The sequence below is a fragment of the Oncorhynchus mykiss genome, chromosome 9, assembly GCF_013265735.2.
Source record: "Oncorhynchus mykiss isolate Arlee chromosome 9, USDA_OmykA_1.1, whole genome shotgun sequence".
NCBI classification, from domain to species: Eukaryota; Metazoa; Chordata; class Actinopteri; order Salmoniformes; family Salmonidae; genus Oncorhynchus; species Oncorhynchus mykiss.
In genome coordinates, this window is record NC_048573.1 from 43,609,547 (window position 1) to 43,632,528 (window position 22,982).

Here is a 22,982-nt window from a genome sequence, read left to right on the forward strand (position 1 = left end):
AGTGGTTTCTTTGCAGCAATTTGACCATGAAGGCCTGACTTCAGTCTCCTCAAAACAGTAGTTGTTGAGATGTGTCTGTTACTTGAAGTCTGTGAAGCATTTATTTGGGCTGCAATCTGAGGTGCAGTTAACTCTAAAGAACTTATCCTCTGTAGAAGAGGTAACTCTGGGTCTTCCTTTCCTTTGGCATTCCTCATGAGAGCCAGTTTCATCATAGCGCTTGATGGTTTTTGCGACTGCACTCGAAGAATCTTTCAAAGTTCTTGCAATTTTCCGGATTGACTGACCTTCATGTCTTAAAGTAATGATGGACTGTCATTTCTCTTTGCTTATTAGAGCTGTTCTTTTTTTTATATGGACTTGGTCATTTACCATATAGGGCTATCTTCTGTATACCACCCGTACCTTGTTACAACACAACTGATTGGCTCAAACACATTAAGAAGGAAAGAAATTCCACAAATTAACTTTTAGCAAGGCACACCTGTAATTGAAATGCATTCCAGGTGACTACCTCATAAAGCTGGTTGAGAGAATGCCAAGAGTGTGCAAAGCTGTCATCAAGGCAAAGGGTGGCTACTTCGAAATAATCTAAAATAAATTTTGATTTGTTTTACACTTTTTTGGTTACTACATTATTCCATGTGTTATTGCATAGTTTTGATGTCTTCACAATTATTCGACAATGTAGAAAATAGTAAAAATATAGAAAAACCCTTGAATGAGTAGGTTTGTCCAAACTTTTGACAAGTACTGTATATCTACAGTATCTATCTATCTCTATATGTGATGATGTGATGCATTCTGTAGCCCCCCCCCCCCCCCCCCCCCCCCTCCCCCGTGTCTCACTAAGCTTCACTGACAGATTTGCAAAGCACTAAATTACTCATCCAAAGAGTAGGAGGACGTGGGACTAAATCTTGGCTCCTTATGCAACACTTTGTTTGAGACCTCCATTGAAATGATTTTGATAGGCTACTAGGCTTCCACATTGCCACCGACAACGCTGGCATTGTATTTATTTGTTTAATGAAGTGAACAACATGTTAGACAGTGTGTTTATATTACAAATACAGCATCATTCGATACATCATTTGGCATCACTCTGAATCTGGTTCTTATGCCGGTGCACATCCTGCAATTTATTTCATCTATTCTCTGGGACATTATGGCTCGCCAGCATTTTTCTTGGGACATAGCCATACGTAAACTGTATATTTATGTAATGAGTTGTTGATTAAGCAGGTCCACTGACTGGAAATATTGATGAAGCCAGACTGATATCAGATGATTTGTTGACTTTGGGGGATGTTTGGCCTGCAGACTTGGGCTGGCGCCTTGCTGCTTTGGCAATGTCGCCGGCACACAAAGGTCTAGAGAAAAACTGAAACATGGACAAAGAGGAGACTTTTAAAGACTTTGACAGTCCATCAGATTTGGACATCTTACCTTAAGCTCCCGAATGGCTCAGACAGACGCCACAAATTGGGAGCACAGATTCAGCTGCAGAACAGCGCCCCTGGAAGATTGTAGGGCTTAAGTGACTCGCTCAAATGCAGGAGAGGCTATCTGTGATCTACCTTGTGGTGGCCAGTTGACCTCCCCTATTGTCCAGCATGGGATTCAAACTGGAAACCTTCTGGCTTCTGGTCCACTCGTCTAACCTCTGAACTTCCTACTGCCCGAGATCAGAGGAGATGTGAAGGAGGAAGCACCCCACTACAACTGAAGCCACATAACGAGAACTTAGCCAATACCCCATGTGTCTGTCCACTCCCTTCCACATCTCTGAAAGAGCCTGTCAAAAACAGACCAGGCTAAAAAGATTGTAGACAAACAATATGTCTAACTTTGACGAATGACTTACAAACTATTCTGAACAAAAATATAAACGCAACATGTAAAGTGTTGGTCCCATGTTTCATGAGCTGAAATAAAAGATCCCAAAAATGTTCAATACTCATAAAAAGGTTATTTCTCAAAATTTTGGTGCACAAATTTGTTTACATTCCTATTAGTGAGCATCTCTCCTTTGCCAAGATAATCCATCCACCTGACAGGTATGTCATTTCAAGAAGCGGATTAAACTGCACGATCATTACGCAGGTGCACTTTGTGCTTGGAACAATAAATTGCCACTTTAAAATGTGCAGTTTTGTCACACAACACAATGCCACAGTATGTCCAACCGACCTCACAACCGCAGACCACATGTAACCACGCCAGCCCAGGACCTCTACATCCGCCTTCTTCACCTGCGGTATCATCTGAGACCAGCCATCCGGACAGCTGATGAATCTGAGGAGTATGTGCGTCTGTAATTCTTTCCTTTTGTGAGGAAAAAAACATTCTGATTGGCTGGGCCAGCTCCCCAGTGGGTTGGCCTGGCTCCCAAGTGGGTGGTCCTATGCCCTCCCAGGCCCACGCATGGCTGCACCACTGCCCAGTCATGTGAAATCCATAGATTAGTGCCTCATTTATTTATTTCAATTGACTGATTTAATTTAATGAACTGTAACTCAGTAAAATTTTGAAATGGCATGTTGCTTTTATATTTTTGTTCAGTATAGTTCTAATGTTTTTGCAATGACATCTGGATCAAAATAGATCTTAGGAGTCTTTTCTCCTTTGAGTCAAATAATAATATTCAATCAGGGGAAAGACAAAAAATGGGTAGTTGAAATTACGCATCAATAATGTATTGTATAGATGTTCAAAATATAGGCTAAGCACAGAGGAGATGACAACCAAGAAAATGATATTGTCCCAATAAATAATTTCTTATTTTTGCGGTTTACTCCCACTGCCACAGGGAACTAAGCATATACGTTATTTTCTCCAAATAGGACAAAGGATGTGCACGCTACAATAATGGCCACGTACAGCTGTGCTGATACTGTTTCAAATCTGCCTGTTCATTTTCGAAATCACACTGTTGGATTGATGTTAATGGTCGCCAGTGTCGTTCCTCAATTCGGAATGTAAGGACTGACCACGACTTTTGTGGACTACAGCAAAAGTAATATCACAGAAAGATTGGAATAGTCTGCGGGAGCAATCTTTCATAAGGTAAGAATACAACATTAGCCTAAGCATCCATGCATAATTCACGAGGCTGGGTGATTAGATTAATTTAGCAAACCTATTTAAATGATTTATGAACCAGATAAGTAAAATTCATTCCTGGCTCCCAAGTGGGTCGGCCTATGCCCTCCCAGGCCCAGCCATGGCTGAGCCCCTGCACCGTCATGTGAAATCCATAGATTAGGGCATAATTAATTTATTTCAGTTGACTGATTTCCTTATATGAACTGTAACTCAGTAAAAATCTGTGACATTTTTGCATGTTGAGTTTAGATTTTTGTTCAGTGTAATATTGCTCAATTGCTGCACCCACAATAATTTCAAATCAAGATTTTGTTAGAATTATGCTCTAAGTGCATCTCATGGGTAAGTTTGGGAGGCAGCTGTGACCTGGGCATTTTGATAAGGCTAGGTTTACATCATTATGAATGTCTGAGCCTTCTGCTTATAAAAGGACTCCAATGGCTCCAACCTGTCTGTAGACTCAATTTATTAGGTGCCACCACTTGCCCCTTTATGCTTATGCTATTGGTCATCATCATTCTCTACAGGAAACCACAAGAATCTCTGAGAAAGCTTTTAGCTGGCCTTCTCCATGACCTGATTCACACAATAGGGCTGATATTTCCAGCGCGGTTCCAGTAACTATGGTGGGATGTGTAACAAGGCCAGCCCAGTACAGCTTGGCTGGGTTGGCCCTATAATGGGATTCAGGCTGCTCTGTGGCTGAATCTGTGATGTGTCGGGGGTTTGGTATGCGCTGACAGCAAAAAGACATGCCCAGAGTTGTAGGGATAGTTTGCAATTTTTTCATCATCATCTTTCAAATGGTTAGCAACAATATCTTGAGCAGTATTGCAATAATAATAATTCACTTATTTTGCAGGTTAATGTTAATTGGGAAGAGTCTTGTCCTGGAGGCAGAACTGAGCAATTTGCGCTAGATGGGCCAATTGCAAATTCAAAATGGACTATATTGTAAAAATTAAATTAAAGCTTTTTGATGTTAATTTAAGGGTTAGGCACAAGGGTTAGCAGTGTGGTTAAGGTTAGAGTTAGGGTCAAGTTTCAAATCAGATTTTATGACTTGGTGGCTTTGCTAGCAAGTGACTACTCTGCAGAGCTGCGTCCAGTACACGATTAATGACGAAAAACGCTAACCTGCATTTATTTCCTGTACCTGGGACTTCTCCCAATTAGTAACCTCATGCTGTGCTAGCAGCACACTACCATATTGGCTGTCATCAGTAGGGTGGGAATTGCCAAGGACCTCAATATACGATATTATCACAATACTTAGGTGCCGATACGATATGTGTTGCGATTCTATATATATCACGATTTATTTACAATTCTATAAGTATTGCGATACAATGTTCCTAACATATTGCTCACTATATGTCTGCTGCAGAGGGACAAGAGAGAGCCATGAGAAAATGTTTGATCAGACATGTAGTACTAAAAACATATTGGCTCACAAAAATATTGAGGCCAAGCTATAAAAGGAGAAATACCAGAGTTTTGGACTAGGTACAAATGACTAGCGCTAGCTAACGTTAACTACCTACAAGAAGAAGAAAAAAATAATATACTTTATTTATTTATTTATTTTGAGAATCGATCCTTAGAATAAATATAATCTCTTCAAAAAATTATTTTGTGATACTCTACTGTATCGATTTTTCCCGCCATCACTAGTCATCAATATAATGACAAGGTTCTGACATTGACTTGCCTGCCTGCAGTGGTGTGCTGTCTCATAACCAGCAGTGGTCCAATAAGTGCTTGCTAAATGGGAATTCAGTCAAATATCAACCAAAAGTTTACGTTAATCTGATCTTTACCCAGTAGTTTCCCTTAGTGTAGAATGTAGTTGGTTGATTGAGTGATGGATTGATTTAGATGATTAAAAACACTACTCTGTAACATAACATACACTATATAGTCAGAAGTATGTGGACACGCCTTCAAATTAGTGGATTCAGCTTTTTCAGCCCAACCCGTTGCTGACAGGTGTATAAAATCGAGCACACAGCCATGCAATCTCCATAGACAAACATTGGCAGTAGAATGCCCTTACTGAAGAGCTCAGTCATTTTTAACGTGGCACCGTCATAAGATGCCACCTTTCCAACAAGTCAGTTTGTCCTGCTAGAGCTGCCCCTGTCAACTGTAAGTGCTGTTATTGTGAAGTGGAAACATCTAGGAGCAACAACGGCTCAGCCACAAAGTGGTAGGCTACACAAGCTCACAGAACGAGACTGCTGAGTATTGAAGCGCTTAAAAATCATCTGTCCTTGGTTGCTACACTTACTACTGAGTTCCAAACTGCTTCTAGAAACAAAGTCAGCACAATAACTGTTTGTTGGGAGCTTATTGAAATGGGTTTCCATGGCCAAGCAGCCGCACACAAGCCTAAGATCACCATGCGCAATGCCAAGCGTCGTCAGGAGTGGTGTGAAGCTCACCGCCATTGGACTCTGGAGCAATGGATACTCGTTCTCCAGAGCAACGAATTACGCTTCACCATCTGGCAGTCCGACGGACAAATCTGGGTTTGGCAGATGCCAAGAGATCCTGCCCTAATGCATAGTGGCAACTGTAAAGTTTGGTGGAGGAGGCATAATGGTCTGGGACTGTTTTTCATGGTTCGGGCTAGGCCCCTTAATTCCAGTGAAGGGAAATCTTAACGCTACAGCATACAATGACATTCCAGACGATTCTGTGCTTCCAACTTTGTGGCAACAGTTTGAGAAAGATTTTGGAATGAGATGTACGACGAGCAGTTGTCCACATACTTTTGGTCATGTAGTGTATCTTTTTGCAATGCAACCCTGAATGTAAAGCTCAAACCGAAAGCTAGCACCACAAAACAATGCAATAGCTGTTGGAGGCAGGAACTCGGATAAGTTGGCTAGCCTTTGTACGAGAGGCCTGAGCGATGACATCTCACTCATTTTGAGTGTCTCTCCTTGGGGTATGGCCCAGGGCACATCACTCTCCAGACAACAAAACAGACAGGAAATAGAAGTGAATTGACAACACTCCAGCTGCGCCAAGTGTTTTACACTTCACTGTGGTGTGGGGGAAAACGGATCTCCTTTGTGTATTCTCTCTAGCAAGGGCAATTTGACTGAGAAAATAGCTTTGAATGCTGATCAAAGAGCATAATGCAGTGTACACATACCTGCAGATGGCTGATGTGAAAAGAGTGGCATGTGGATTGTTTGGGGGTAATTATGCTGTTCATACAGACATTTTATGGAAAACAGGGAGTTGATTGACACATTGTCATATGTCCTATTACCATACTGGCCATATCTATTATTGGGAATAAATGTGATAAAAATGTATTCAATACAGTAGCATCTTGGTGTGCTACTGTATTGAACTATACAATATTGCTTTACAGCACCGGCAGTTTGAATCAGAAGCAAGAATTGGATTTCGTGTTACTGGCACCATTTCATTATTTCCAGATTGTGAAATTCCCCAAGTTGGGGCCAGTTGCAGGACATGGCAGTGAATAGTGAAGCCTACCTTAGAGCATCCGTAGCCTACCGCAGAGTCTAGTTTTGGATTCAGCCAATGAACCTAATAGATGGTCGAAATTGTAAACTTTGCTGGAGTGTGTGGTCAAATTCTCTTTGGTTGCACATGAAATTAACCTGCCTTCACTTGCACCATGTTCACCATAAGTGTTTTAGAATGAGTGGCCTATCAGTTGATTGTTAAAATTGAATTGGAATTGTTATGTATTGAAGTAATGTGAATGTAAACTATTACTCCTTTATCATCTCTCTTTGTATCCTTCTCCCCTCCCCTCCTCTTTTCTCTTCCTTTTCACCCTCTCCAGGCCTGTTAGTGACACTGGCTGGGCTTGGCCACTCCTCCCCAGTCTCTCCCCCTCCTTCACCCTCCCCTTCTACTCATTCTCTCCTGCTGCTGCCACCACCATGCCCTCTGTCCCCTGCTGCACCACCTATCCTGTGGAAAGTGCCTGTCCGCCCCGGTAGGATGCCCGAGTCGCCCTGCTGTGCCCTGCGCCCCCTCCTGCCCGCCTCCACCACTACCAACGCCGTTTCCTCCTCCTCCGCTGTGACCTCTCCTCTCGCCGCCGCCCCGCCCCCCGATGGCATCGTCCCCGCGCTCCGCCATGGATGAGGATGAGGTGAGCGAAGTGATCAGCACCAACGCGCTGGCCTGGCTGGTGTGCTCAGCCGTGTCCATCCTGGCAAACGCCTGGGGCATCCTGAGCGTCAGCGCCAAGCAGAAGAAGTGGAAGCCGCTGGAGTTCCTCATCTGCACGCTGGCCGGCACGCACATCCTTAACATGGCCATCCCCATCACCATGTACTGCGTCATCACTCTGCGCCGACAGCACTCCAGCTATCAATGGAACGAGGGCCTGTGCAAGGTGTTCGTGTCCACCTTCTACACCCTGACGCTGGTCACCTGCTTCTCAGTCACCTCACTCTCCTACCACCGCATGTGGATGGTACGCTGGCCCGTCAACTACAGGTATGTGTGGGGAAGAACTGGCGTCTAGTTTGATTGCTTCTCTCTTGCTGTGTGTTGTTGCGGGTGGGTGGACTCTCTTGTGCGAGTGTCCCGTATCTTTTCCATTGGTTTCTTTTTTTTTAATAATATATATATTTTTTCATTTTATATTTTTCGCACTCCATATACGAACTTATACATAGGAACAATAACTTACAGACGCACACAAACAGTGACTATGTTTGTTTGTCCTGTTTCTACAGATGCTGTGAAAAGTTGCACGTCCAAAAGAAAAGTGGAAAGGCATTCAGTGCATTCGGAAGTTATTCAAACCCCTTGACTTTTTCCACATTTTGTTATGTTACGGCCTTATTCTCAAATTGATACAATTATATTCTTTCTTCATCAATCTACACACAATACCCCATAATGATGAAGCGAAAACTGGTTTTTATACATTTTTCCAAATGTATATAAAAAAAAACTGAAATACCTCATTTATTTATATAAGTATTCAGACCCTTTGCTATGACACTCAAAATTGAGCTGAGGTGCATCCTGTTTCCATTGATCATATCATCCTTGAGATGTTTCTACAACTTGATTGGAGTCCACCTGTGGTAAATTCAATTGAATGAACTTGATTTGGAAAGGCTCACACCTATGTATATATGGTCCCACAGTTGGCAGTGCATGTCAGAGCAAAAACCAAGCCATGAGGTCGAAGTAATTGTCCGTAGAGCTCCAAGACAGGATTGTGTCGAGGCAGATCTGGGGAAGGGTACCAAAACGTTCTGCAGCATTGAAAGTCCCCAAGAGTACATTCTTAAATGGAAGAAGTTTGAAACCACCAAGACTCTTCCTAGAGCTGGCCGCCCGGCCAAACTGAGCAATCGAAGAAGAAGGGCCTTGGTCAGGGAGGTGACCAAGAACCCGATGGTCACTCTGACAGAGCTCCAGAGTTCCTCTGGGGCGATGAAGGAAAATCATCTCTGCACCACTCCACCAATCAGGCCTTTATGGTAGAGTGGCCAGACGGAAGCCACTCCTCAGTAAAAGGCACATGACAGCCTGCTTGGAGTTTGCCAGAAGGCACCTAAAGTACTCTCAGACCTTGAGAAACAACATTGAACTATTTTGCCAGAATGCCAAGCGTCACATCTGGAGGAAACCTGGTATCATCCCTACGGTGAAACGTGGTGGCAGCATCTTGCTATGGGGATGTTTTTCAGCGGCAGGGACAGGGAGACTAGTCAGGATCGAGGGAAAGATAAACGGAGCAAAGTACACAGAGATCCTTGATGAAAACCTGGTCCAGAGCGCTCAGGACCCCAGACTGGGGCGACGGTTCACCTTCCAACAGGACAACGACCCTAAGCATACAGCCAAGACAACGCAGGAGTGGCTTAGGGACAAGTCTCTGAATGTCCTTGAGTGCCCCATCCAGAGCCCGGACTTGAACACGATCAAACATCTCTGGAGAGACCTGAAAATAGTGGGCAGCGACGCTCCCCATCCAACCTGACAGAGCTTGAGAGGATCTGCAGAGAAGAATGGAAGAAACTCCCCAAATTGTAGAGTCATACCCAAGAATACTTGAGGCTGTAACCTCTGCCAAAGATGCTTCAACAAAATACAGAGTAACGGGTCTGAATACTTATGTCCTGTAAATGTGATTTTTTAAATGTATAATACATTTGCAAAAATGTCTTAAAACCTGTTTTTGCTTTGTCATTACGGGGTATTGTGTGTAGATTGATGAGAGGGGGGAAATTAATCAATTTTAGAATAAGGCTGTAACATAACAAAATGTGGAAAAAGTCAAGGGGTCTGAAGATATTTTCAAATTCACTGTATATACAGGGGCAGCCATTGATTGTGCTTTTGGTCCCACTTTTTTTAAAGTGTTGCGTATACCTGTCTTAATGGTAGTTAAATAATGTTGGGAGATCGGACAACAATGTGAAGCAAAAATAGAAAAGTAATTGGTAGACATGGTTACTTAGTAATTACAACCGTTACACCTGTTCGTGGGATTGCATAGTTACATTTTGTCACGCATTAGATAAACCACAAATTATGAATGACCTTCCAGTAGCCTAGAATTAGCGTAATCTACATTGTGAGTTTATTTGCAAATCTACTAACAGCTACAGTAAATGTTGTTTTTCTTCAAGACTTTCAAGTAATTCAATGCAGCCTCCCTCTGACAAAGCATTCAGCTACAGCGACATCATATAATTTCGCCAAATATAGCCTAGGCTACATTATCTCTCCCCCAGAACACATTGTCATACTCATCCTTTCCAACCATGCCAATCATAATATGAAGAATCTGACTGAGTGTCTGATGGACTTGGTTTCATAGGGTTAGAGAAACAGGAGAGTTAGTGATGCGTTCCCAGTGAATTCCCTTTATCCCGGACACATCTGTTGGTGTGGAATCCAGGTAATCCCGTGTGGGACTAGACTTGCCAGACTGTGAGAGCATCCGCTGCATCACTTCCATCCAGTTCCATCTGGCTTCCACAACCATCAGAAGTAATGGGATCCTTGTTGGCGCTACTTGAACAACACAGGAACCATGAATTAGGGTCAAAGTCGGAAGTCCAACTTATCTGAACGATCTGTTCTGTGCCATTTCTACCTTACGTGCCCCTCAATAAAGATGTTTCAAATCTCAGACCTACAAGTATATTGTAGGACTAGGAGAAATGTTTTAAAGCCACCATTTGTAACTTGTTTGTCAACTGCGGTTTGTTTAAAAAAATAATAATGTTCTTCTCCCCAATTGGTAATTACGGTCTTGTCCCATCGGTGCAACTCCCATACGGGAGAGGCGAAGGTCGAGAGCCGTGTGACCTCTGAAACACAACCACACTGCTTCTTGACACAATGCTCACTTAACCCGGAAGCCACCAATGTGTCGGGGGAAACACCATACAACTGTTTCAGCGTGCATTGCGCCCCGCCAGCACGCAATGGGATAAGGACAACCTGGTTGGCCAAACAATCCCCTAACCCGGAGAACTATGCACCTCATGGGTCTCCCGGTCGTGGCTGTCTACGACACAGCCTGGGATTGAACCAGGATCTGTAGTGACGCAGTTAGCGCTGCAATGCAGTGCATTAGACCACTGTGCCACTCAGGAGGCCCCAACTGTGGTATGGTTTTGACAGTTATTTGAATAACAGATTAAAAGTGAAGTTTGTGCTTTTAATTTCAAAATGTCTGAATGTTATTATTGTTATGCAAATCTGTCCCCATGTTGATCATCAAAAAGTTCATAACAATTATTTGTAGATGAATGCATCTCAAGAGCGATGTAATTGCAGGCCAAGTGCACATGAACAAACACATTTTAGTGTGCAAAAACCGTACTGCAAACCAAATGAGTTTGGGGGTGGGTATCAAACCAGCTTAAGAGTAAAATTTCAACCACTTTGAAACTGAATGTCATTTTAGAATGTCAGAATCAGCCCAATGAAAACAGGGAGATGGATACTGTGTGTTAATGACAATGAGATTAATCAAATGGTGTGTATTGATAAGGATTCTCTAAATAGCCCTTCCTGTGCACAGATATTTTATTCTAGCTCCTATTGTCAAATTGTCTACAGATGTCCAGATCATAGTTAACGAGGCCAATTTTCCAGCTCAGCAGAGACAAGGTTTTTGGCAAAAAAATACAATTAACAACATTTTTGTTTACCCAACAAGCGGTGCTTGTCCTCAATTATCTTTACCTAATATAATTTCAGAGTAGCTAAAGCTATGGGTTTGTGTCCAAACAAATCATCCCAAATTGTTGTGAAACCTGTGTACAGATTCTTGCTCTCTCAAAAAAGAGAGAGGGGGGAATAGAGAAAGAGCAAGCGAGAGTCAGTTATAGACCTGAAGCTTGATTCACAATAACATTATCCATCTTCTGTCCCCCAAAGTCATCTTTTTTCTCACCCCGCCCCCATAAAGACCCTCACACATTTTTTCCAGCTCCTCTTAACAATGTAATTCCATGTGACCTCTTTCTATCATGACACAAGGCGAGACCCAGATGCAGACACAGGAGGCAGACGGTTGGAGTCTTACAATGTTTAATAATCCAAAAGGAGTAGGCAAGAGAAGGGTCGTGGACAGGTTAAAGGTCAAAACCAGGAGGACTATGAAAAAGAGAATTGCAAAGGCAGGCGTACGGGAAAAACGATGGTAGACTTGGAACATACAACACGAACTGGCACAGAGAGACAGGAAACACAGGGATAAATACACTGGCACAGAGAGACAGGAAACACAGAGATAAATACACTGGCACAGAGAGACAGGAAACACAGGGATAAATACACTGGCACAGAGAGACAGGAAACACAGGGATAAATACACTGGCACAGAGAGACAGGAAACACAGGGATAAATACACTGGCACAGAGAGACAGGAAACACAGGGATAAATACACTGGCACAGAGAGACAGGAAACACAGAGATAAATACACTGGGAAAACAAGCGACACCTGGAGGAGATGGAGACAATAACGAGGACAGGTGAAACAGATCAGAGTGTGACACTTTCATCTTTCACCTGAAACAGACCCAATTTCTCCTTTTGAAAGCACATGGCCGCGTGCTTTACCTGACATGAGCATACTGAAGGCCTGAATAATGAATTTTGCCATTGCACTGGAAACAAACGCTTCATCATCTGTTCTCATCAGCCAGTGCTCACTATCTCTCAGGAGTTTTTTTCTCTCCCTCTCTTCTTCCTCCCTCTCGTTTTATAGTAATAGATTCAAGCAGCTTGATGACGTAAATCCCTCTCTTTGCTCCCACCTCAGGCACTTTGAGGAAAGGCTAGCGATCTGTGACTCGCAGCAGCTAAGAGACCCACTTCTTTAGCACAGCGATAAAGGCAGATTAATGCAAACATGGCAGACCCAGGGCTGCTGCCTTCCTCTATACGCTGTTCCCATCGCCCTGCATACATGTAGCACAGACCAATTCAAATCAAAATCTACCATTTATATATGTCGTAATACTGTATACTTTACTTCATTTGGTGAGGTTGGTGTCATTCTCTGTGCAAAGACACACGTACAATGTCTCTGTGAAGCGAGGGAGATTAATCAAAGGATGTGAATGAGGGTAAGAGGAGATGAGAGAAGAGGGGGATGGACGAAGCTGGCTTTGATCTCTCCCCTGAAAGACAGCTTGGGTTTACCTCCAGAACTCCTCTCGGACAGTTGTGGTAGGCTATGGGGGTTGGAGGAGGGGCATCCTCAGCCGGAGTAAACTCTGAAAATCTGCCTGGATACTCTTGAGTCCCTTTATACCGTAGCCACTTTCTAAAAACAACCCACAAAAAAATCATACAATCGACAATCGGGTATCCATAAGTAAGGCAACCAATAGAGGCCTTTGCAACATAAACTGTCTCATGATGTCTTCAATTATTTCTAGTTTAGTCAATGAATTTCAGGGCTCTGTTTAATCAAACTCACATTGGTGTATTTAGACAGTGGCTTGAATCATGGTCAAATAAAATCACTTGACTTATTTTGGGTATATTAAAACCACTAATGCTTCCTGAGACTTGCTTTTCAGTGTCAGGGCTTAGTTCAATCTGTTAAACTGAAGCGTTACTGATTCTGCCATAGAGATGTCAAGGTAATTTCCCATTGAGCCGAGATATGCAGCATTTACCGTGAATGTGGTTTTTAAATTTCAATCATTCTGTAAATATGAACTTCTGCGATGCGGATCGAATAGAGCCCTAAGAAGTGCAGCAGTCTTTAAACCATGACACTGCACCAACATTGCTCCGGCAGGTTCGATTTGAATTCCAGACTCGGTTTTTGTGCAGTGGAACTTTGTGAATGTGCTTTCATGTGCTGCAACCGTGTGTGTGTCTTAGTTCAGGTAAAGCCTGTGTCGCCTCTCGTAGATGTGTTAAAAGGAAAAACGGCCCCAGCCTCCTGCAGTATTTTTTTTTTATGTGTGCCGTGCACATAGCAAATGCATACTACCAAAGGTAACTAACACTCTGAGCAAATTGCTGGGGCTAAAACAATTACTTAGAGGTGAGGGAGAACCCTTTAAATAGACCAAGGAGACAAATATACCAAAGGGCATGGCAATGATCTGGGTCATCAACCAACCATTTCCATTGATTTCCACTCCTACTCTCTATCCAGTTGAATGGTGTTATTCATAGAATATATTGAAATGATGTGCATTAAGTAAGTCTATTCGTGTAATATTGATTTGATCGTATTAAAATTCTCTCAGACCGATCCTTATAATATCATGAAGCTCATGTAGAAGTTTAGATTTGTGGCATTTTATTATCGTGTCCTCTGATGATGTGGAGTAGATCTTCAAACATCCCCCCTCCTCTTCCTCCCCCAAGTTGAGTCTAATAATAGGAATCGAGTAGGAATTAGACATCACTTTGCAAGCCATGTGGAGTGTGGTTTATAGAGCCAGGAGTTTCAGACCACAGTTTAAGGGAATAACTATGACATCAAAGATGGGATTATGTTATTTACAATCCCCCTCTTCCTCCCCCATGTAGGTTGAGTAATACCAAGAAGCAGGCGGTGCACACGGTGATGGGCATCTGGATGGTGTCCTTCATCCTGTCCACACTGCCCGCCGTGGGCTGGCACGACACCATCGACCGCTTCTATGCCCGCGACTGCCGCTTCATCGTCACGGAGATCGGCCTGGGCTTCGGCGTGTGCTTCCTGCTGCTGATCGGCGGCAGCGTGGCCATGGGCATCATCTGCATCGGCATTGCCCTCTTCCAGACCTTCGCCATCCACGCGGGCCACAAGGCCGACAAGAACAAGTTCAACGTGCCCACCATCGTGGTGGAGGACGCTCAGGGCAAGCGGCGCTCGTCCATCGACGGCTCGGAATCGCTCAAGACCTCGCTGCAGATCACCTACCTGATCAGCGGCATCGTCTTTATTTATGACTTCCTCACCGGCTTCCCCATCCTGGTGAGTTCAGCTTCAAGTTTTAATAGTGGTATGTACAGGATACACATGGTATATACCGTCCAATGAAATGCTTACTTGCAGGTTCCCTCTCGATAACGTAACAACAATAAGAAATAGTAAAAGATAAGAATAAGAATAACCAGGAAATGGCTCTGGTAGAATATAATAAAATGTTTAGCAGAAGTATAAATGTAGGAACGGCACTCAACAATTGATAGTAGAATATTTACACGTGTGTCGGGAAAGGGGGGATTGGAGAGCAGGTGTTTAAACTGTTTAGCAGTAATAAATAAAAGTCTAGTAGCAGCAGTTATGATGTGTGTGTTGCATGGGTGTATATGTGTGTATGTGGATGTTTGTGTGTATGTGTGTGTGAGTGAGTGCATGTGTGCTAAGTTGCGGAGAGTCAGTGCAGGTGGTCAGTTCAGTTCAAGTGTTCAGCAGTCTGATGTCTTGTGGATAGAAACTGTCTGAGCCTGTTGGTATCAGACCCGATGCTCCGATACCGTCTGCCCGATGGTAAGGAAGTGAACAGTCTGTGGCTGTGGTGTGTGGGGTCCTTGATGATGCTGTGGGACTTCCTCATGCACCGTTTTGAATGTATGTCCAGGCCGTGGCCGGGATGCAGCTGGTCAGGACGCTCTCGATGGGTGCAGCGGTAGTATTTGGAGAGGGGGCGTGCCAATTTTATTTAACCACCTTAGGAAGTAGAGGCGGTGTTGAGCCATCTTGACAAGAGTGACAGTGTTGTGTTGTGGTGTGGTGGTGTTGTGTTGTGTTGTGTTGTGGTGGTGTTGTTTTCATGGTTCAAATTGTGTGTGTCTGTGTGTGTGTTTGTATGCGTGTGTGTGTGTGTGTGTTTGTGTGCAGAACATATATGGGTTTTATGCAGCCTTTCCCCATAGTCCCCCCGCCCCACATCCTCTCTGGCACAAGTCTGCCCCACTTATGCAGTGGTGGGGGGAAAACGGGTTAGATGTATTGGATGGTTATACAGTCTGTTGTTAAAACTTTACAATGCAAATAATAATACATAAAAACTCAGTTATACAAGCCTTGTAGTTGGTGGTTGAATTATAGAGCTGTTCTGTGCTGTAGCTTAGTCCATTTCTGCCATCGGTAAAGGGTGTAATGGTTCACCAAACACGGTACGTATTGCGATTTTGGGGTCACGGTTCGGTTTTTGGTACAAAGGGGGATTAACATGCCATTCACAATGTTCAGCGTTCACAATGTTCCAGGCATTGTCTGTTGTGACTCTGGCATTGTCTGTTGTGACTCTGGCATTGTCTGTTGTGACTCTGGCATTGTCTGTTGTGACTCTGGCATTGTCTGTTGTGACTCTGGCATTGTCTGTTGTGACTCTGGCATTGTCTGTTGTGACTCTGGCATTGTCTGTTGTTTCCACTCTGCTTTTGTAACCATGTGGGAGGTGGGAATTTACCAGTTGTGAAGTCGTAAATAGCAGTTGGATGCATTCAAGTTATTTTATCTCGTTGAGAAATGCCAATTGGCTATCATGCATGTAAACAAATTATAGAGTTGAAAAACCACATGAATAGATTGCTTTTTATGAATAATGTTTTGCTGTTGCATTTAACTGCCAAACATGCTGTTATAGAGGCCATTTCCTTAGTATGTAACGTCAGAGGTCACCATGTAGGAGAAGTGAGTGCTCAAGATGAGTTTCCCACAAGTAATTACCAGTTGGAAGGCCGTTCAAGTGGATTTTTCCCAGTTGTATGTGGTAAATACCGACTTGCATCTTGGTTATGAACGCACCATGACACTGCCTCCTTCAGTGTCAGATGATTCTCATAAAGGGGGTGTGCCTATAGCACAGTACATCTCCCATTACAGGGTGCATTGGCCAATTAGTTGAAAACTTCGGCTTTGGCTTTCTTATATAGAGCAGGTACTACTTGTTTGCTGAAATGGGTGCAAGGGAAGTTTGTAATGTGTTTCGAGCACTTTCAAGAGTTGCTGACAATCACCGTTGTTGCTGACAATTGTTCCTGTACCAAGAAAGCAACATCCGCACTGAGCTAAAGGATGCTGCTTTTAAGGAGTGTGACTAATTCGGACGCTTATAAGAAATTCCATTACTCCCTCCATTGAACCATCAAACAGGCATATACAGGACTAAGATTGAATCTTACAGGACTAAGATTGAATCTTACAGAACTAAGATTGAATCTTACTACACCGGCTGACGCATGTCGGTTGTGGCAGGGCTTGCAAACTATCACGGATTACAAAGGGAAAACCAGCTGCGAGCTGCCCAGTGACGTGAGCCTACCAGACGAGTTAAATGCCTTCTATGCTCGCTTCGAGGCAAGCGATGCTGAACCATGCATGAGAGCACCAGCTGTTTAAACAGGTTAACATTCACAAGACTGCAGGGCCAGACGGATTACCAGGATGCCTACTCAGAGCATGCGCTGACCAGCTGGCAAGTATCGTCACTGACATTTTCAACCTCTCCCTGACCCAGTCTGTCATACCTACATGTTTCAAGCAGACCACCATAGTCACTGTGCCCAAGAACACCAAGGTAACCTGTCTAAATGACTATCGCCCCTTAGCACTCACATCTGTAGCCATGAAATGCTTTGAAAGGCTGATCATGGCTCACATCAACACCATCATCCCAGACACCCTGGACCCACTCCAAGTTGGATACCGCCCCAACAGATGCACAGATGACGCAATCTCTATTGCACTCCACATTGCCCTTTCCCATCTGGACAAAAGGAACACTTATGTGAGAATGCTGTTCATTGAAAACAGCTCAGCTTTCAACACCATATGGCGACAGGTAGCCTAGTTGTTAAGAGCGTTGGGCCACTAACCCGAAAGGTCGCTGTTTCGAATCCCTGAGCCGACTAGGTGAAAAATCTGTTGATGAGCCCTTGAGCAAGGCACTTAACCCTAATTGCTCCTGTAAGTTGCTCTGGATAAGAGTGTCTGTTAAATGACAAAAAAAAATCTAAATATTGCCCTCCAAACTCATCAATAAGCTAAGGACCCTGGGACTGAACACCTCCCTCTGCAACTGCATCCTAGAGTTCCTGACGGGCCGCTCACAGGTGGGCCATTGACATCGATGGGCCTGTAGGGGAGCGGGTCAAGAGCTTCAAGTTCCTCGGTGTCAACATAAGTAAGGACCTATCCTGGTCCAAACACATCAACACAGTCTTGAAGAGGGCACAACAACGTTTCTTCCCCCTCAGGAGGCTGAAAAGATTTGGCATGGGCCCTCAGATCATCAAAAGGTTCTACTGCTGCACCATTGAGAGCTTCTTGACTGGCTGCATCACCGCTTGGTATGGCAACTCACAAGGCGCTACAGAGGATAGTGAGTACGGCCCGGCACATCACTGGGGCCAAGCTCTCTGCTATCCAGGCCCTAAAAAAGGCTTAGACAGTTCTCTCTTCTACCGCACAGCAAGCGGTACCGGAGCTCCAAGTCTGGAACTAAAAGGCTCCTGAACAGCATCTATCCCCAAGCCATAAGACTGCTCAACAGTTAATCAAATGGCTACCCGGACAATTTGCATTGACACACTTTTTTTTGCACTGGCTCTATTAACATTTACTGGATTCTACCCACAACCTCACACATACTACACTGACACGCCAAAACACACATAAGCACACACTTTTTAACTCTGAATTGTTGGGAAAGGGCTCGTAAGTAAGTATTTCGCAGTAAAGTCTGTTGTACACCTGTTGTATTCGGTGCATGTGACAAATAACAGTGATTTGATTTGAATGGGTGCATATCCACGACTACAAAGCAAAGACTGAAAATATATACATCTGGCCTACCTTTTGCTATTGCAATCTCTTTGGCCCTGTCAGAATCAGCTGCCAAGGGCTGCTTGAATGCAGAGGGAATATGATGCTGTGTTGTTGTTTCTTTGCGTTTCAGTCTTTCGTTTATATATTGGGGTGATGTCGGCGTAAATGTGTCAACATATTTGAGGTGTTGGCAGCTGCAGAGGCTAGTCTCGTTGAGCGTGGCGACATACTGTTAACGTTTTGTCCACCACTCTCTGTCCATCGCGGTAGTAATCGACTGGGAAGACAACAAACTGGAGATTTAAACGATGATGGAGGATCCTCCAATTCTGGTTTATTGACCCCACCACTCGCTATCTTACGGAACTAGTTCCCGGCTGCGTCTCACAAAAGGACAACACTAATTAAGATTAGAATTTTCATCACAACGTGCACATAGGTTCTAGTTGTTCAAACGGAATAGCCTGAAATGTTGTTGTTTTTTCAGCTCAGATTTACCCGAGTCATAGGCCTACAACGCAGCACAGGCATAGCCTATAGGCCTAGTGTTTTCATTATGGAAATGTCAGTGTTTTTATCTATTCATTTGGGTTCACAGTGCAGCCCAAACCGAGGTCCCTATATCAAACGGTTGAATATGAATACATGTACCATTACAAACTCAAGCCTAAATATGTAGATAAAGAAGCTGTACAGCACACTTTCACTCACTCATTCATTCACTCACTCACTCACTCACTCACTCACTCACTCACTCACTCACTCACACACAAACACACACACACACTCGCACTCAGAAAAGCACTCAAAGACTCCCCTAGCAACACGCCTGTGACATGTTAACTCAACTGCAGATTGAAAGATTTATGTAGAATATTCAGTAATGCACTTATGATTTTAGCAGGCAAGTGACAAACTAGGCTAAGGCTACAACTCTCAGATAATTCCTCAAGAAATCCTACTCCCGTCACATAGCATTCCACACATTTTAGCATGCTACTAAGCATTTGCATCTTCTTAAAATGTCATGCAGTATACTGCTATGTAGGCCTGCAATGTTTGCCCACCCCCTGCTGCCCCCTCGCAGTGGTGGCAGCCATTTTGTCTGACATCAGCAGAGCTCCGTCTGTTCGTTGTGCTCCAGAGAGGGAGTAGGGCCGAGGCAGATGGGAAGGAAGAGGATGCACTTTGAGTCAGCACAGGAGGACTCCAAAACACCATAGAAATGAGCTACCTCGCAGGAGAACGGAGCATGAACAGAGTATGCTCAGTGTGGGCCAGTGTGAAGTATAGGCAAAACCATCGTTAATTAGTAGACTAATGTTCCCCGTAGGGCCTCCTATAAGACTTGTTTATTATTTAAATTAACTTTAACGCTTTACCCAGCTCATCTGGGGCTTTAGGTAGCTCTGGAAGTGAGGGAGGCAGGGTGTGTGTGAGTGTGGGTGTCTCTGCTACAGTGCATGTGTCTCTGTGTGTGTCTCTGCTCCAGTGCCCTTCAAGAGCTGCTCCAAAACATCACACTAGGGGGCGGAGAAAAATGGCTATGCGTGCATATGCGTGCGTGTGTGTGTGGCGGGATTCCCCCTCATCTCATTGTACAAGACTGCTCTACCCAACAGAGTGTTTGGTAGCATTGCAGGTGACATACAGTAAACCCTTGTGATAATCAATGGTTGTTGCCATTTATCACCAATGTGTTGCTACAAATGGCATCACATACAGCTTCTGGAGCCATTTCGCTGACCTTATGAGTGTTCCTTCATAGGAGAGAGAAGTCTGTACCCTAGGGTTAAATCTGCTCTATGGCTAATGTACTATGTCATGTACTTCTCGTGGTTTGTTAGCAGTAGACATCTGCGTAGCCTGTCAATTTACTCTCCCTCCGTGCTCGTTAATAACCTTGAATTTTGTCAGCAGGTTTTTTTCTTCTTCTACACACTCTTTGGTTTAGCTCTGTTCTCTTCACACAAGTAAGCAGACGAAGCACCATCCATCCACACAACAACTCCGGATTCGAAACCTTTAGGAAATGGGTGGGTGGCACAAAGCCAAATTTGGCATCAACTGTCCCTATCATAACATCTATTGCGTTGGTTAGCAGCTGCAGTTCAAATGTGGGGTCATTCGATTAGCCGCAGTCGACCTGCTGAGAATCCATATGGCAATCAAATAGGTAAAACTTCAGTCAAAGACAAAGTGTAGTCACAATTCAACATCTCAGACACGAGACATATGTGGCAGGGACTCCAGACAATCAAGGATTACAACGGGAAAACCAGCCATGTTGCGGACACTGACGTCTTGCTCCCGGACAAGCTAAACATCATCTTCGCCCGCTTTGAGGATAACACATTGCTGCTCCCGAGGACTGTGGGCTCTCGTTCTCTGTGGCTGACGTAAGACATTTAAGCTTGTTAATCCTCGCAGGGCTGCCGGCCCAGACGGCATCCCTAGCCGCAAGCGCAGACCAGCTGGCTGGAGTGTTTACGGACATATTCAATCTCTCCCTATCCTAGTCTGCTGTCCCCATTTGTTTCAGGATGTCCACCATTGTTCCTGTACCAAGAAAGCAAAGGTAACTGAACTAAATGACTATCTCCCCATAGCACTCACTTCTGTCATCATGAAGTGCTTTGAGAGGCTAGTTAAGGATCATATCACCTTCACGTTACCTGACACCCTAGATCCCACTCCAATAGATCCACAGACGAGGCAATCACCATCGCACTGCACACTGCCCCATCCCACCTGGACAAAAATAATACCTATGTAAGAATGCTGTTCATTGACTACAGCTCTGCCTTCAACACCATAGTGCCCTCCAAGCTCATCATTAAGCTCGGGGCCCTGGGTCTGAACCCCTACCTGTGCAACTGGGTCCTGAACTTCCTGACAGGCCGACCCCCAAGTGGTGAAGGTAGGAAACAACACCTCCACTTCGCGGATCCTCAACACAGGGGCACCACAAGGGTACGTGCTCAGCCCCTTCCTGTACTCCCTGTTCACCCATGACTGAGTAGCCCCACACGCCTCCAACTCAATCATCAAGTTTGTAGACGACACAACAGTAGTAGGCCTGATTACCAACAATGACGAGACAGCCTACAGAGAGGAAGTGAGGGCCCTGGCGGAGTGGTGCCAAAAAAATAACTTCTCCCTCAATGTCAACAAAATGAAGGTGCTGATCGTGGACTTCAGGAGACAGGAAAAGGAGCATGCCCCCATCCACATTGACGGGGATGCAGTGGAGAAAGTGAAAAGCTTAAGGTTCCTCAGCATACACATCACTGACAATCTGAAATGGTCCATTCACACAGACAGTGTGGAGAAGAAGGGGCAACAGCGCCTCTTCAACCTCAGGAGGCTGAAGTAATTTTGCATGGCTCCTCACAAACTTTTACAGATGCACCATTGAGAACATCCTGTCGGGCTGTATCACTGGTACAGCAACTGCACCATCCACAACCGCAAGGCTCTCCAGAGGGTGGTGCAGTCTGCCCAACGCGTCACCGGGGGCACACTGCCTGCCAATTTTCCCTGGAATATTTTTAGGCACTGAGCTAATTTCAGGTCTGCTGATCGCAAACTTGAACGTTGTGAAAATTCTGTGCAACTTCCAACACACGTTTACTGTGAACACTGAGGCTGTACCCTCTTTAAGTTACAGTTTTAACAGTGGTCAAGAAGGCTACTGTGGATATTTGATCATAATGTAGGCCTACCAGAACAGTCTACCATCAAAAACAATGTAGAACATGCATCCCATAACATTTAAAAAAAAAAAAAATTTAACATACATTTTTACCCACTTTTTCGTAGTATCCAATTGTTAGCAGTTACTGTCTTGTCTCATCGCTACAACTCCCGTACGGGCTCGGGAGAGACGAAGGTCGAGAGCCACGCATCCTCCGATACACAACCCAACCAAGCCGCACTGCTTCTTAACACAGCGTGCATCCAACCCGGAAGCCAGCCGCACCAATGTGTCGGAAGAAACACCGTACACCTAGCGACCTGGTCAGCTTACACTGCACCCTGCCCGCCACAGGAGTCGCTAGTGCGCGAAGAGACAAGGATATCCCTACCGGTCAAACCCTCCCTAACCCGGACGACGCTAGGCCAATTGTGCGTCGTCCCATGGACCTCCCGGTCACGGCCGGCTGCGACAGAGCCTGGGCTCGAAACCAGAGCCTCTGGTGGCACAGCTTTAGACTCTCTGGGCCCACCGGGAAGGCAGAGTTTGTACCTTCAGACACATGGAATGGTTGAAACAGTTTGCCTACCTGGCGCAGGACAGGTGAATCGAGTGCAACTACCACCAACAGCACGAGACGAATAAATAAAAAATTGGAGATCGACTAGTCGATTGCGATCGACCGGTTGGTGACCACTGTTCTAGAAAGTTGAATGATGTTCAATCTCGTGCTTCTCTCTGTGTGCTGATATATTCTGTGTGGCAGTCCTGGGGGGAGCCTCACGGCAGTCCTGGGGGGAGCCTTGCGGCAGTCCTGGGGGAGGCTTGCGGCAGTCTCTGGGGAGCTGCGCGGCAGTCTTGGGGCTACTGCGCGTACACATGCAGCTTAGAGGGAATGTT

At 44.6% G+C, this 22,982-nt stretch overlaps 1 protein-coding gene across 2 annotated transcripts in view; it reads left to right on the forward strand.

The window, feature by feature from the left end:
* The window catches only part of LOC110531183 (probable G-protein coupled receptor 153), a 55,946-nt gene that overhangs the window by 18,042 nt on the left and 14,922 nt on the right, over positions 1-22,982 (forward strand). Inside the window, exons 1-3 of one of the 2 annotated variants that reach the window (XM_036988079.1) lie at positions 2,916-3,069; positions 6,941-7,605; positions 14,152-14,581. In XM_036988079.1, coding sequence (XP_036843974.1) covers positions 7,217-7,605; positions 14,152-14,581 — 819 coding nt within the window. In that variant the 5' untranslated portion in view covers positions 2,916-3,069; positions 6,941-7,216. Of the gene's footprint in view, positions 1-2,915; positions 3,070-6,940; positions 7,606-14,151; positions 14,582-22,982 lie in introns of those variants that run through there. The other variant, XM_036988078.1, reaches the window with a different exon arrangement.